Source organism: Chroicocephalus ridibundus, chromosome 9 (genome assembly GCF_963924245.1).
Source record: "Chroicocephalus ridibundus chromosome 9, bChrRid1.1, whole genome shotgun sequence".
NCBI classification, from domain to species: domain Eukaryota; kingdom Metazoa; phylum Chordata; class Aves; order Charadriiformes; family Laridae; genus Chroicocephalus; species Chroicocephalus ridibundus.
Window position 1 is genome coordinate 2353954 of NC_086292.1, and position 15876 is coordinate 2369829.

A 15876-nucleotide genomic window follows, 5' to 3' on the forward strand; every position below is an offset into this window, starting at 1 on the left:
GCCTGAGCTGTCGCAGCAGCACACGGGTCCCCGGATTCTGGCCAGGAGGTGCCACAGCTGAAATGGGACCCCGACACCACACTCTTGAGATATTGCGTGATACATGGCCCATCCCTTCTGAGAACGACCCTCTGTATTCCAAGGGAGTTATCCCTAATTAGGCCTTCAGATCCCACAGCCACCCAAGTGAGATAGAGAGGTGGATAAATACCTCGCTAAGGCGATTTGAAAGGCCGTGCTGCAGCATGATGATGCAGCGACTTAATGAAGTTGCTGTTGTCACAGGGCCCAGGGACTCAGGCACTTGCTTCCAATCAATGCTGAGAGGTTAATTACACATTTACCTGAACAGCAGTCTGAAATCCTCACCAAGAAATTAGGAGTGGGGATGAGTCTTGGTTGCTTTGGCACCTACAAGTGTGAGCAGTACCAGAAAAGCGTCTCTATCTAGATGCCCCCCGTAGCTGGCTGAACCTTTACAAGCTGTTTATTGAGATTTTGGGATGGTCTTGTCCCAGAAATTGGTTCTAGTTTGGCATCAAAGCCAGAACTGCACTAGTTTCAAAGCCAAAAAGAAAAAAAAAAAAAGCTTTTCTCTCACTTACTCCTGAATCCTGCTCCTTACCTTTTAGCTGAGGGCATCCTGATCCCTTCTGTGGTGTCTCGGGGTGAGAGACACTGAGATGCCCACAGGGCAGGTGGTGGTGAATTCACCCATTCTTAATAAATAGATTTTAATTAACTTTTTAAAAAGTCCAGCTCATTCCAATTAGTGGAGGGTGACTGCATTTGTTCTCTCGGAGAGTGGGAGAGCGAGTACTGTGTTTTCAAGACCATCTGCTCATGAATCCTTAAAAAAAAAACGGAGAGGAAAACAAGCGTTAGCTGGAGGCAGAGAAAGGGTGAGGGTGTTCTGGCAGCCAGCCGGGGAGGCCCTGCCAGCCTCGGGGCGGGGTGCGGGGGGAGGCTGCTGGAGGGTCCGGGGTGGTCCTGACAGTTTTTTGGAGATAGGGAGCTCTAATGAGCTACGGGAGAAGGGATTGTAATTGCCTGAATGAGTGGGAAGAGAGGCAACAATCTGGAGGGATGAGTTTTGGCAGCCTCCGGGGTGGGGGAGTTGATAGCCAGTGTAGATAACTCTGGTGGCTGGCCGGAGATTTCGGGAGGAGATGTGCTGTAGGATGCTATTTTAAAGGGAGGGGGTGCCAGGGAACTTGTTACCCTGAATACAAAGTGGCTCTGTTGTGGGCAGGAGGAAGAGGCTTCACTCTCAGGATGCCACCAGCACCTGCAGCAAGATCCAGGGTCTGGGGGTACCTGGAGCGGGGGGAGCAGGGACAATGTCTGGAGCAGCAATGTGAACCATGATGACCGTGCTTGGAGTGTCCACGCTTACTTTAGTTATTTCCCTTCCTTCAGAATTATCCCCTATCTGCAGTTTCTGGTCTGAAGTCAGGTGGGGTGGCTTTGAGAGCTGCAGAAGGGCCAAGATCTTATTTAATTATTGCTCCTCCCCATCCTGCAAAGCGAAATGTATCCTGTGCCCTGGCTGGGAGCAGCGGTTCACTCGGCCTCATTCTCTGTGCCCTCTAGGGAGACGATATCTTGGACCGCAGCTCAGAGTTGATCTACACGGGAGAGATGTCCTGGATTTACCAGCCTTATGGACGGAACCAGCAGCGTGTTTTCTTTCTCTTTGATCACCAGATGGTTCTCTGCAAGAAGGTAAGGACATCCAGGGAGAAAGCAGCACGGCTGAGGACATGCTGCAGACAGGCTTTCCAGTCCAAAGTGGGTTTTAGGGCAAGGTGGCTGTTTGCTACACGTGCAGAAGAGGATGCGGATAGCACTGAGGAAGGGCGATCCACAGGCTAGAAATACTGAATTACAGGATGGTGAGTATACCGTGATAGAGGGATTTTTACGCTGGTAGCAAACCCAGCCTCCACTTGTTCGTTTCACGCCTTTTTCTCATGTGCCCTTTGTTTGGCTCGTTGCCTCCCTTCTACTTTTGGGTTTTGGCTGCAGCGTATGATCTGGGATTAGATAGCCCTAGAATTTCTATATGAACTATGAAGCCTGGCACTTGGGCGGACAACTCCATTACTGCATTAAAATGACAATCATTGCCTCTCCAAGAATATCAGGCAGCAGCCTGGTCCCTAGCAGGGTATATCTGCTGTCACTTGGTGAAATGCATTATTTTAAGCTTCATCCTCCTGTAGGTGCTGTGCTGGATTTTATAGGGCAGATCTCTGCCATGAAACCCGTTCTGAAGGTAGAGAAAGGCAGTGGAGAATACCGATGCTGATGTGTTGTAGTATTAATGGCAGCAGGTGAACTGTGTTTCGGAGCAGCTGTGCTGAGCAGCAGCAGCATCGCTGTGTTCCTGTAGTCCCGCTAAGGTGATCCCTGCTCATTAGCGTCACAGCTGTTCGAAGTGAAGTGACAGAGCTCAGACTCACAGAGTCCTGGCTGCCTCTGTCTTCTGACAGACCGGAATTCGTTGACGTTTTCACTGCAGCTATGCAGGTAACTGGGCAGAGGGAGTCCCCTGGCCCGACCTCAAGTGGGAGCGAGGGCGAGCTGCAGACGTCTCCGGCCAAACACACCAGGGCTGTGTCCCTGTCACATCTCATATGCTAAGGAAGGGTTGAGCGAGACCTGCACCGGGTGGCAGCCCTCTGAGGAGTGCCCTGCTGCCGCAGGAAGCGGCGTGGGTGGGAGCGTGGGTGGCTCCTGACTCACCGTGGCATCACTGCCCGCTGCCGCGGGACAGGGAGCTGCGGCCTGTACAGTTCAGTGGGTGGCACTTTCTTCTCCTGAGTCATGGTTGACTGAAATTTTGCCTTCTGGAATGTGTGTGCTTATTTTTCCCCTCCTCGTTGCTGTGCCTTTTTACTTCTTTCCTGGCTCTGTAAAAAAAAAAAAAAAAAAAGAATAACCACAGAGCAACAATAACAAAGTCACGTGTTCAGAGAACTGTCAAAATGAGTCTGGAAGTACGCAGCTGGGTTTAATTTTTACTCTTGACCTCCTACACTTTGATTGTGACCCTGAATTTCTGATTCATCAGGCAGCATTCAGTCTGGCTTGCACTGGATCTGATCCAGAGAGGTATCGAGCGTTCCCTTAACTCCTGGAAAAATCAGAGCTGGGTTTTCCGTGGTCATCAGTATGAGCGGAGAGCGTTCAGCAATTCACAGCAGGCTGCTGGGGCTCAAAAGGTTGTATCAGTATGCAGAGAGTGTTAGTGTGACACTGTCTTTTTCCCTTATGTATTCAAAAGGCATTTTGGGGGGGTGGGTGTGGCAGTGCCACAAAAGGGATGCCTTCCCGGGAAAATGCCCCACAGATTTTAGCCATCTCAGAGACAGGACGGTGGTCTGGGTCCTCCTGTCAGAGAGATTGGCTCCATGTCAGGATCCGACAGGCTCTTCTGCCACTAGCCGAGGTCTTGTGGGACAGTATCCCCACTCACCTTTAAGGTGACAGGGTGGTAACTCATCTGGTGAGTCCGATGTCATGGTTCATATCATACCTCATTGTAGGTTCTCCTCCTGCATCTCTTTCTCCAGCATCAAACTGCAGTTGTTCTTCAGAGTGCTGGGGTAGAGGGGAGGTGGGGTTACGGCTGGACTCTGCTGTCTTGGTAATGTTTTCCGTGAACATTGTTAAGAAAGATTGTCTGAGTATGGAATTCAGAGGAATGTTAGCTTCCGTTTTGGGATCACGCATCCTATATAAAATAAATCTGAATGATTTATAGCCTGTGTTGTCTCGACCGTCGTGTCAGGCTTTGCTGTTACAGATGCCAACAGGCAACCATCTAGCAGGATAACCTCTGCTTCAGAGCCAGAGCGCTGTATCCCAGGGCTTCCTTCGTGAAGCACCATTTCTATCAAGGTGTGGGAAGCTTGGGCCAGCCTTCTTTGCCCTGTGCTTTAGGTAGGCAAAATATGACCCACACATCCCCCAGAGCAGGGAGAAGGCAGCAGGTCTGTGGGGGTGCTGGTGCTCCAGCTCTGTCTGGCCAGGGCAGGGCAGAGCACCATGTCCTGGGGTCATCTGCAGCACAGACTGGTGCCAGGCACGGGAATTCAAGTGCTTGAGAGTGGCGTGAGCTTGCAATATGCTTTCATGTCCCACTTGAGCAAACCTCCAGGGAACTGGAGTTGTCTGAGGCCAGAAGGGAAAGTTTGAGATGTCCAGAAGGTCTCAGAGTTCAGACTGGTCCAGGGCTGCCAGCTCCTCTGCCTTGTGTCCAGGGAGAACTAAGTTCTTTAGAGGTTGCCAAAGCAGCAGATGGAACAGCACCCCTCTTATTCCAGATACAGGCAAGGAGAAGAGTCATGGACAATCTGACCTACGTTGTTTTGCATGAGGTTAGTTTAGTCAATGAGCGTGATCCAGATTTTCAGCTTTGGTACCACTTACGATAGCACATCTCAGTGAATCTTCCTCGTCAGAAAATCTTCTGCATAGGTGGGTTTTGTTCAGATGTAATAAATTAGTAGGTATGGTACATCCCTAATCATGATACAGTCTATTTGAAAATAACTTTACTTTTGAATTATAATGGTTGAATTTTACCTCTTTATTGGTCAAAAGTGATTTTTAATAGAAATAAGGAACTAAAACTCATTCCTTATTTAAATATGTCACAGATACTTTAGTTTGATGAAAGCATGCTAGACATCCTGAGAGGCTCTAGAAAACAAGCACATATTTCAAACAAGATCTCCCACTCCTCCAGATCTTCACTGCAGTTATCTGCATGTCATCCTCACCTTCGTTACCTCTTCTCTCCGTGGTAGATGTTTGCAGCTGCAACAGCTCCGTGCTCTTGAATCCTCGAGCATATGGATTCTGTGGTTTGACAGATACCGATACACGAGTTTCTGATGGAACAGATAGAGTTCGATATCGTAAGCTCTGTGACAGTTGTGGCTGTTGGTATTCTCTGTCATTCCCTTTGAACTCCATTGTCTGCAAAACTTGTTCCACAGTGGGCTCACGTTACAAAGACTGTCAGATTCCTGCTCACTGGCTCGTGCAGCGCAAGATGAAATAATTTCTATGTGGCAAAACTGGCTGGAATCCGCTTTACCCCGGTAGGCTAAGGTGAGGTCTTAGTGGCGCTTGCTGGTACCGGTAGATGCATGTTAGGTCCAGGAAGATGGTACATGAATTCCTGTAATATCTGGAAAAGTGCTGGTGAAAGCCAGATTTTCTTTTGCTGCAAAAACGTCAGCAGCATTCTGCTCCCAGCCAGCCGACGGGCTGGATTCATGCGTTCCGAGAGAGCACACTGCTGCATGCACGCCGCAGCCCTTGTTTGTGTCTCTCTTAGAAGCTGCTGGTGCTTTGGGCAGGCTCTGTGGCTGCTGAGCCCAGGCAGAGTGTTAAAACAGTCTGTCTGTAGCCAAGGTAACCACTCATTTAGTACCCGTTGTTTAAGGTGAGCACTGTGTGCAAAGTAACGTTCCCTCACCCCTGCATAAGTTTAGATTTCTTCTTAGCGGTTTTGCTCTCAGCTGGTAAACAGTGAAGACTGCTCCAGCTCAACTGCTCCGTGTCCTTTGCCTGGCTCTACAGACAAGGCAGAGTCCATACTCTCAAAAACCGTCTTTGTTTCTACCATTTATCTGTTGGATCAGGTTTGGTCCATCAGCTTTACAGACAGGGGGCCTGGGAAGGTTTTAGCAGGGCTCCTGTTGTGTGCTACCAAGAATTACCATGGTTCTTTTTCCTGCTGATCTGGCCGGTGTTGCCTGTGCCCAAGGAGTAAGGTCTGTTGGCTCGGGTGGTATTCCAGTATCCGGCTATCCGCTTTCAGCAGCAGTTAACATATTTCCAAACAAACCCTGTTTGCTTCGAATGTGGCCTTCTTTCCAAAAGCTTTGCCATCCCTTTCTGATGATGTCTGAAAATGTTTCAAGGTTACAGGGCCTTTTTTTGTTGAGCATCTGGCCAAGACATTTCTGGGAGGGAGGATAACTCTCAGGGTGGTTATTCTGGAGATTATCACCTACTTGTTCCCCTGCTTGATACGCCTGCAGAAGATCATCAGTAATGCCAGGCCAGCCATCTTTACTAGTTGTTCCCAAACATTTCAAGCAAGGTTTCAGCATCTGCCTGGCCTTTTGAAATCGTGGGTGTCCATGGATCTCCGCAGGTTGGAATCACCCCCTTGTGTCCTATTGCTCACTCGTCTTGTAAAGGTGATCTGCTGCTCAGCAGACGGGTGGGATGGACCGAGAGCTGCCCGTGGGAGCAGCTCCTTGAACGTCAGCCTCCTTGTTGTCTTCCCACTGGCTGCATCTCCTAGGATTTTTCCGAGGGCTTTTGCAATGTGAGCTGAGCCAAGGGGCTGTCTTTGCAAATGGGCATATGGGCAGCTGGGTGATTACCTGGTTGATGGTTTGTTTGCATGCAAAGAACAGGACGTTAGTCAGGAATATGACTATATTGAACTGTATGACTATATTAACGTGACTATAATGAACTAGTGATTAATGTAGTTGAGCTGTCAGGAAAGGAGTGATGGCAGTGGTTGGATCCAGCGGCAAAGCTCAGACCCTTCCCTGGTTGCCAGTACAAATTCCACTGCCTCAGACTGAGAAATCCCGAACACGTTTCCATGACCATCACGTCTTGGATAACTGACGGGACTTCAGACAGAGCCCTAGTTTGTGAAAATGAGTGATTATAAAGGGCTGCATTCAAATGTGCTTGACAGATGTTATCTCCGCCAGTATGGGAATATTTGAGTCTTTCTTCCAAGCAGGAGACTTGCAGTAGGATTTACGAGGGCTGCATGAATAAGAGCAGTAGCAGCAGGTGGAGACGCTGACACTGTGGCAGCCAGCTTTCATTTCTGGCAAACATCTTGCAAAGCAACTCGTTTGGGAAAAATTTCACAAACAAAATTGGTTTCCGAGCTTTACAGATAAATCTCCTTGGCTGAGATTGTGCCATAAGAGACAACACTGGTCACTTCTTCATATCGCCACTGAGTTATTTTCTGGTGCTAGGAAGGGAGAGGATGAAGCAGATGAAATGGCCGTGTCCACCATTTCAGTGCTCAATCAGCTGAATAGCGCAGTACCAAGGGGTGCAGGTAGGTGTTGCGGAATACTTCCAGAGCCCGTGTCAAAAGGGGAGCACCGAGTGAGTTTGGCTGTCTGCACTTCCTGACAAAGAGCCACCGGGAGAGCTCACGATTTAGATTTTCTTTGCAAAGCTGGGTAGCTTTCAGCTATTGGATTAATGTCAGAACTCTCCTCATGAATGTTCTGCCTGGGTTTCCTGAAGCAGAGGTTGGGACGTTGGAGTGTGCGTGAGGACAGAGTGGTGCTTTCTTCAGAAGAGGCTGGCGGTTGGTTACCCCAATGCAAAAATGCCGTTTGGAAAGGAAGAAGGGAATAAACTGTGTAGGAAGCAAGCACTGGCCTGGGTTTGACTTACCATATGTCTGTAATCAGGAAAGAAGAATACATATTCCAGTGTGCTACCCGTAATTACCAAGAAATGAAGTCGATCCTTGATGATGGTAGCATTAAAGGATGTCGCCTTAAAGGCACAGGGTCTACTTTTCTTACCACCCTGAAGTTGAGGGAGTTCGACACAGAGATGCTTTACATTTGCAAATCATAGTACTTAACATCCAGCACTGTGACACACAGCATTAATTATGATCACAGCTTGTTATGTTGGGGGATGCTCGAGGTGCTGATCATGTAATAGTTGAGGATCTTCTTTTTTTCTCTTCTGGGTAATAGTTTGGATTTCCCCAACGGGCTTGAGAGCGCCGTGGCACTAGGCTGGAAATGGCAGTATGAAGGGTTAACGGAGTTTCTGCACCAAATTACGCTTTCCTTTCACCAATAGTGGAACAGCTCTTGATGGGGCTCCGCATGTAGTGTTTTCTGACAGCGCAGAAAGATCAGTGACTGCATGAAACGCGTTTAGTTTTCATTTGCACTTTTTATGTGTCTCTTGTAATCAAGAGGCAATGCAAACTCCAGCTTGCGCTTTATTGCTATTGCTGTCTTCCCCTGAGCTCTCGGAGCAAAGCCGGTTGGATGAGAAGCAAGATGAGACTAGTTTCATAGCAATAGCCAGACAGTCAGCCAGAAATAGCTGTGCTATAGGAGAGAGAGTAAATAAAATAATCCTGTCAAACTCCATTGCAGTTCAAGTTTCCAAATGGGAAGATAAAAGAGACATTTCTGAGCCCTTTTAGTGTATGAAGGTCTAGTTCCCGTATCGCTTCTGTTAAAAAACATTGAAGTAATCTTTGCACCAAAACAACGGCCCTGCTTTTATTGCAGGCTAAATAGGTCTCACAGGGCTAGCCGGAAATCTTGTTTGCAAACACGGAGCAGCACTGGGACAATTCTTATAAATTCAAGTGGTTTTTTGACCCACAAAGAACACTGTTTGACTTTTGCGGCACCTCCCGCCCCTTCTCTTTTCCTCCCAGTAACACAGATCTCCATGAAATGCCATGGTTCGGGTCAGGCCCGGGTCCAGCCTGCAGCAGGGTGGGAAGATGGGTCAGGCTGTGTTTCCCTGGGTCCAGAGAGCAGCTCGGCGGTGTGCTGCACTGGCGGGCAAGGCTGCGGTGGGAGCTAGCGAGACAGCGGGAGATGGGCATGAAGACAACCAAAGAAAACACACCGGCCTGGTCACAGCCCCAAAGCAAAGCGTAAGATGAAGTTTTTAAGGGGCAGTGCTTCCACAGCCCCGCTGACGTGGCCCCGCGTTCATGCCCAGCTGATGAGTCGGTGCTGTCTGTGGACAAGAGGTTTCTGTGGGTCGCCGTGGAGCGTGGCCAGGAGGTCTGGTCCTCCTGTCAGTCCCCCTGGCTAGCAGGGAGCTGAACACGAAGGATGAATTTCAGCAATTGACAGGATATATATTAAAAACAGTTATGAAAAAGCACTTTAGCTTTCAGATACGACATATTCAAGGAAAGAAAAAAAAAATCCTTTTAATAGTCAATATAGCCCTGAATGCATTTGTTCGGGGACTCTTTTGCAGGGATGTGCACATTCCAGTTACGTGCCCTGAGAGCGCAGTTTTGCAGGAGGATTTCTTTTCAGGAAGAAATTTTTCACTCTGAGGGTGGTGAGCCCCTGGCCCAGGTTGCCCAGAGAAGCTGTGGCTGCCCCATCCCTGGAGGGGTTCAAGGCCAGGTTGGACGGGGCTTGGAGCAACCTGGGCTGGTGGGAGGTGTCCCTGCCCAGGGCAGGGGGTGGCACTGGATGGTCTTTAAGGTCCCTTCCAACTCTAACCATTCTGTGAGGCTATGCCTCGTGCTAATGGGCTGTACTGACCGAAGCAGCGACCTGCAGCCCTTCTGCTGACTCGGGGAGGCAGGAGCTGCCTTTCCACTGCTCGGTGAGCAATAGCAGAGAGGGAAGAGCAGACTCCAGAGAGGTCTCTGGGACACAGGAGGTGTAGGGAGAAAAATATCAGGGTCAGCCAGAGGAGCCAGCTGGAGGAGGGCAGGAGAAGGCTTTAGATTGTTAGTTGCTAATTCAATGGTAAAATCCAGAAAGGGCTGAATTTAGAGTCCTTCCCAGGCTGTGTTTTCTTTTCTGGTCGGGGAACAGGTTTAGCCTACTCATGTAGCCATACAGATATGTAAGATGCTATACAACGTACTCCATGCCTAATTTATCACTCCTGTAATTGCAGTGGGTGTAAATTTGGCCCACAAGCGAAACCTCAAGAGCTGAAAATCTAACTCTCCTCCTGCTGTGGCCTTTCAGCAGCACAATTTTAAGCCTCTGGGAGCAAACTGGAGAGACCAGAAAAGCCGAGTGACGTGTCTGCAGAAGGGTTTCCCGTCTCTTCCTGTTATTAGTTCTTTGGAAACACACTCGCCCTCGTCTCGCTGCTTCGCAGCCAATGTGACTGGGCTTGAGGTGGAACAAGGCATCAAAATGCCACTGATGTTCCACTAAATACATTGAACGAAAATAGCATTTCCACATAAATGCTTTCGGCTCCGGTCCTCCCCCACTCGGATCCCACACTGCAGCTTCGTGGAGCTGGCAAGGATGAATCAAACGTCTCTTTCCAAACTCAGGAGACAGACACTGCTGAATAATTTGGCAGGAATCTGCCGACCTCCCCAGCACAGCTGTCCTTGTGCAAGAGGAGTTACGTAAACTGATATCGCAGAGATTTCGGCTGCTCTTCCCATGGCAGCCCCTGGGGAAACGTGTAACAAACAATTTGGCCCGTCCTGGGAAGTCTGCGGTAGGAAGCGGGTGGCCGAGGTTGTGTGGGGGAGGTGGTGGTACATCCCCCTGTCTCTAATACGATCCAGCCCTCGTTGTGTGCTCAGGTTGCACTGTGCAGACCCCATTCCCTGCTGCTAAAGGCTGGCTCAGCCCAAACCGCTGTGTCCGACAGGGTGATGGCAAAGCTCACAGTCACTGGCATCCAGCCGCTTAGCAGGGCTCAGATTTATTTTCTGATATCAAGAATATTTAGGAGAAAAACACTCAAAAGGGTTCGTTGAGTTGTAGGGTCTCATTTGGAGAGAAGAGGGGCCCAGTTCTGCAACGTGCTCAGCTCGGGGGAGGGCGATGGGAGCGGCGCGTAACTGTCCTGTCTTAAAAATCAGCCCGCAGTAGGGTTAAGTTAAATGAACAAAAGCTACGGAAAACCGTGTCCTTGGTGTTCATGAAAAGCAGGCTGGGCTGCTTTCTTCAAAGGGTCGCTTTAAGGTAAATTAGATTTTAAAAATGTAGGCTCTGAATCTTTTTTTAAAAAGCCAAAGAACGTTGAAAGCCCTTCTGACTAAAGATACCCAAAGACATGGCAAAGTGGCAGCGTGCCACGCTCTCATTGCTCACGGCAGGCTGGGCAGAGTGAAGACAGAGAGCAGGCAGGCAGGAAAATCAGGACAAATTTCAGGAGCAAGTTGAAAAATGCTGTTCGCTCCCTCTGCTTCTTCCATTCTGCTCTGCAGTCACTGCCCGGGCCAACGAGAAATCATCAGAGAGGGGTCTGAGAACCACACCTTAGCGCAAAAGACGACTCGGCCTTTTCCAGATTGTGGGTTGATGTTTGGGTGGTTATTATGGACCCTGCTTTAGTCTTTTCCCAATTTCAGCATTAAATATTCACTGTTCATCAACTGTTTCAGCACCAGCTCTGCAGCAAGTTGTAGAGCTTGCCTGTAGGTGGGTCTCTCTTCAGCCTCATCCTTGGATCCCCATTCTCCTTCGATACCTGAAGAACACATCGTCTTCTGGGCAAAAGTAGTCTGCAGGGATTGCTGCTTTTTGTACCGAGCGTGCTACTACCTTGCTGCCTTGTCTGTGTTGCGTTTCAATTATTTGTCGTTTCAGGCAGGCCCTGGCTTTGCTTTATCTGTGTGTACGCAGTATAATATTCTTGGCCTTCCAGCCCCGTGAGCGCTTGCGAGGACTGTTGCTTCACTGGCGACACTCCTGACTCCAAGCCATGATCTCGGGTAGGGAAGAGTGAGGGGAGCAAACCCTCCTGTGACTTTGCGCTGTCACCCAAGCTCAGCGCAAGAGGAAAATAGCTCAGAAGACCTCTACAGGGATGATCTCCTGTAAAACTGTGGTGGGGACGGAGTGATGATCCCCTGTGGAAGAGCCACCCTGTTGCATGTTACTCGGGCCACCCTTTGCCTCGCAGGAGGGACGGGGGATTGGTGCCCCGCTGCCTCTGCCACCCGTGGCTGCCTCTGCTGCCTGCCCAGCCCCCTCTCTGCCTCCCTGGGCTCTGCCGGCTCCGAATCCCGACGCGTGTGTAACGCTAAGCTAGTCTTGCAAGGCTCTGAGCTCTTAAAGATCCGCCATCAAAGGCTTTCAATGTGTCGTTCACTGATTACTTATTTACAGCTCCCAGTTGCCCTGTAAAATAAGCAAATATCATTATCCCATTATGGAGATGGGGAGGGACGGAGGGAGGAATCGCATGTCACCCCAAGGCCCGCGGCCAGTCCCTGCCGGCCTCGGGAGCTGCGCTCAGAAGACCTGACTGTATCCATGTACTCAGAGTGCATCATTCCTCCCCAAGTCATTTTGAGACCACTTTGCCGTTGGAATATGCAGGATTTTGATAACCAGGAGGACCAATAACCCACATGCGCAATGAGAAACTTGTAACGGATTATTCTGTGGTTGGCATCTTTTATATTGTCAGCTCATAAGAGGGATCTAATGACTCACGGCTGGAAATGGCTCTTTCTCCACTTGTGTTTTACAGATGATTTGTTTTACGCATGAGAAGTAGAGTGTGACCGGGCATAGAATAAACCATAGCACTTGAAAAAAACGTGCCATCCTAAAATCATAACCCTGGCTTATTACCTCCCCATCCATACTTGCACACCACCCACTAAGGAATAAATAGGAGGAATTTCTGAAATACGTGACGAAGGTGCACGCAGAGCTCCCAGGAACAAATTACCTGGGGCGCGCACCAGGCCAGGTCATGTCTAGCGCTTCCCCGTGGCCTCTGATGGAGGGGAAGATTTCCTCCTTGTGTGCTACGTGCTGCTTCAGCCATTGAATAGCTTTTAATTCTAATGGCTTTTGCCCTAGCGATGGGCTGCACAGGCAGATTGCCCTCCTTGGGATTAATGTTGTATTTCCTCTGCAGCGTCACGGGAGGGTTTGACACAAGCACAGCGTGCAGCGGCAGTGCCCGGCCCACGGAGCTGTGGCCTGGGGTACTCCTGGCAGAGAAACAGCGATTGATGAAAGCTAGAGAGCAGGAGGAGAAAGCAGTGCTAAAGACAAGGAAAAGTCAATTTAATAATAAGAGCTACTGAACAGTCTGATTTACAGGTGCAATCCTTTCTACAGCTACCTATATCCCCAGCGATAATTTGGGGATAGGTGCAGAATTCGTCGTGGAAGCCACATCCCAACATCAGATCTTCAGGTTTTCCAATAAAAGGCCAGCCTTGATTTCCTTATGATGGTCACAAATGAGCTTTTTTCTCTTTCAAGCGCAGCTAGAGAAAGTCACCTCCCCCCTTCAGAGCGGGGTCAGTGAAAGGGAGAGATTTAAGCCAGGGCGAGAGCAGGAGAAAATGGCCCGAGCAGGTCACACAGACAGTTCCGTCCCCCGAGCGCGGCCGCTGCCTCAGGCACAAGCACTTCTGCTGTAAACCTCCGACAAAGCAAAGCAGAGAGCAGAATTGTGGTAGGTTTATGTAATGTGTCAAAACTTTGTTTTGTGCTCCCATCAGATACTTTTTTCTGGCTTCATCTTTTCCTTGTGAATCCTTAGTACCTGTTACGTGAACAGACTGCAGAGCATTGTTTAGAAGGGCTTAATTAACCTCAGCTAGGGAAAGAAAAGGAAATCATAGAAGCTGTAGGGTAAAAAAAGATCATATTTAGACAAATAAGTGCAAATGACCCAGATGCATCAATTTCCGTAAGAGCCATGCGGTGCGATGGGGATGCTGTCTGCAGAGACCGCAGGTTTGTCACCGCTCCTGCTCCTCGCGGTCCCGCTCTGCGCCCTGGGGCTTCTCCCAACAAGTCCGCACTAATCCTGCCTGTTCCCGGCCCCTTTTCTCCTCCATCTGTCACCTTTCTCTTAGACAGCATCAAAACGCGGAGCTGGACCCCAGGAGATTAGCTGTTCCCTCCACAGGATTAAGTATCCTCAGATCATCTCTGATGGATGTTTGTCTAACCTTATTTTTGAAAATCTCCAAGGAATGCTGTCCCAAGACTTCCCAATTTTGTCTGTTCTAGTGTTTAACTACTCTTATAGCCAGAAATAATTTTTTTTTCGAGTATCTAATCCTATTCTCCCTTGTGGTAAATTAAGCCAAGCCACAATCAAAATGGAGAGTAATTGATCACCAGCCTCCTTAGAAGAGAAGCAGCTTTCACATATTGGAATACCAATAGCGCGTTCCCTTTTATTTATGTCCTTTCGAGATTAAACCACTCAATTTCTTTGGCCTTTCCCTGTTGATCGGGTTTTGAGAGGCTTTTTTTTTTTGGTCTTTTTATATTTTCTTAGCTGATTTAACTACAAAAAATAATGTTGTATGACTTTCAAAACTGGACAGTGTAAACCAGGTAGTCGTCATCCTGGCTTACCTATGGACAGGATAATATATAATAGTGCGCTAATAGAGCCAGCATATGAACAAAGGTAAACTGTATAGCTTAATATTTTTTTCCTAATTCTCTCGTATGTTGTCCCTGGGATAATCAGGAGCAATAGGAGCAGCCTGTCCCACCTGCCATTTCTGCCCTCACTGAGCCTGAGCTCCTCTCGACAGCGCGGCTACTTCTGTAGCTGATAAATCTCCATTTGGCGTGTACGTGTTTGCTTTGCCCTTCTGACATGTAGTACTTGCACCGCTCTGTTTAAACAATCCATTTTCACCCTCAGCCACAGCTCTGCTTTCCTTTATCTTGCGTGTGCTTGTTTGATTCAGCTTTACGTGCTCGAGGAAAGATAGTCCTGCGCTCGACAGAAATGGTGTTCGGAACAACAAGGTTCATTTCTCAATGCTGCTGCCGGCTTGCTGCTGCCGCTTCCAGAAAACGCACAAAGCAGCACTGCTTCCATTGCCCGCATGGTTTATTTTATTAGTTTTTTGATTTTTATTTTCTTGTCCACATCCATAAAAAGCTCCTTAACGCAGGGGTTTGGCTGTACATCTCTCAGGGTAGCCCAGATGAATTCCTAAATCTTATCAAAATCAATTAAAGTCTAAGCCCCGTGCATTTGCCCATGCTTCGCTAAGGAGTTAAGTAATATATGTTATTCTTTAAGAGGTGTAGGAACGTATGTGGTAATGTATCCACGGATCAAATAATTATTATGTTTCCCATACTATGGGTGTTAAAATTTCAGCAGTTAGGAAGTAATATCCATTTATTGAGTGTTGAAAAGAAGAGGGGAAGAAAGGATAAGTGGTAGCAGGAAATGCCTAACCCATTAAAAGTGACATTAACCTTAGTTACAGTTATTAATCTGCTAGATGGACTGAACTTTCTCAAAATCAGGTGTGTACAACGTGTCTTCCACGTGCAGACACGTGCTAGTCACTGTTTATGTGCTCTACCACTCTGGGAAAAATACGGGGTCTCTCAAAAACTTGGGGTATCGGTGCTGGAGTTTATGGTCAACGGGTGGGGAACGGTCCTTCTTTTGTGGCGTTACGGAGGAAACGCGTTGTTGGGTTGTCGGGTAACGTCAGGCGTGCACTTGCGCTGAGCTCTTCACCTCTCTGTGCCTCTTTGACTGGTTTCCTCTCCCCCCGTGTCGGCACCTTTCTCTCCTCTGGGTCTCCCCCCACCCCAGGGGCTGTCTCTCCAGAGAAGGTTCCTGCCAGGCTGGCGGCTGGGAGCTCTGGGAGGGCCATGGGAGAGAAGAGGATTCGTTGCTTCTGGAGTCGTTACTGAAGTTTCTTCTCAAAATGAAAGTACAAGTGGCAGGCGGGAGCTTTGCTCTTGTCGGCTTTCCCTCGTACACCCACGTGCTCGCTCAACGCTCGGACAAAAACACGGTGTTTCTTCTCCGTGTGTTTTCTGCAGTCTCGATGGCGGAGCTTGTGCCTTCCCGCTATTGCGTTCTCGCCAACAATAATATTCTGTGGGGCCGTTTTGTTTCCAAAAGCGCTTGTATGATTCCATTACCTCCTCGTCGCTCCTTCAGTAACTCCTAGGCAACACTGTTATCTTCACATCCAATACTCAGCAACACCTGCAGAACACGGGAGCCTCTAAAAGGCACTGCAGAAGCCTGGCGGGAGGCAGCGATTGTTCCTGCTCCAGCCTTGGAGGGGAGATGCATGGAGCAGTTCCGTCAGGCACGTCCAAACCCCACCTGTTGTCC

At 48.8% G+C, this 15876-nt stretch overlaps 1 protein-coding gene across 11 annotated transcripts in view; it reads left to right on the forward strand.

Annotated features, from left to right (window-relative positions):
* ARHGEF9 (Cdc42 guanine nucleotide exchange factor 9) overlaps nt 1-15876 on the forward strand; it is a 195263-nt gene that overhangs the window by 160823 nt on the left and 18564 nt on the right. For all 11 annotated transcript variants that reach the window (XM_063346929.1, XM_063346931.1, XM_063346930.1 and 8 more), the window contains one exon: nt 1594-1725. In XM_063346929.1, coding sequence (XP_063202999.1) covers nt 1594-1725 — 132 coding nt within the window. The remainder of the gene's footprint in view (nt 1-1593; nt 1726-15876) is intronic.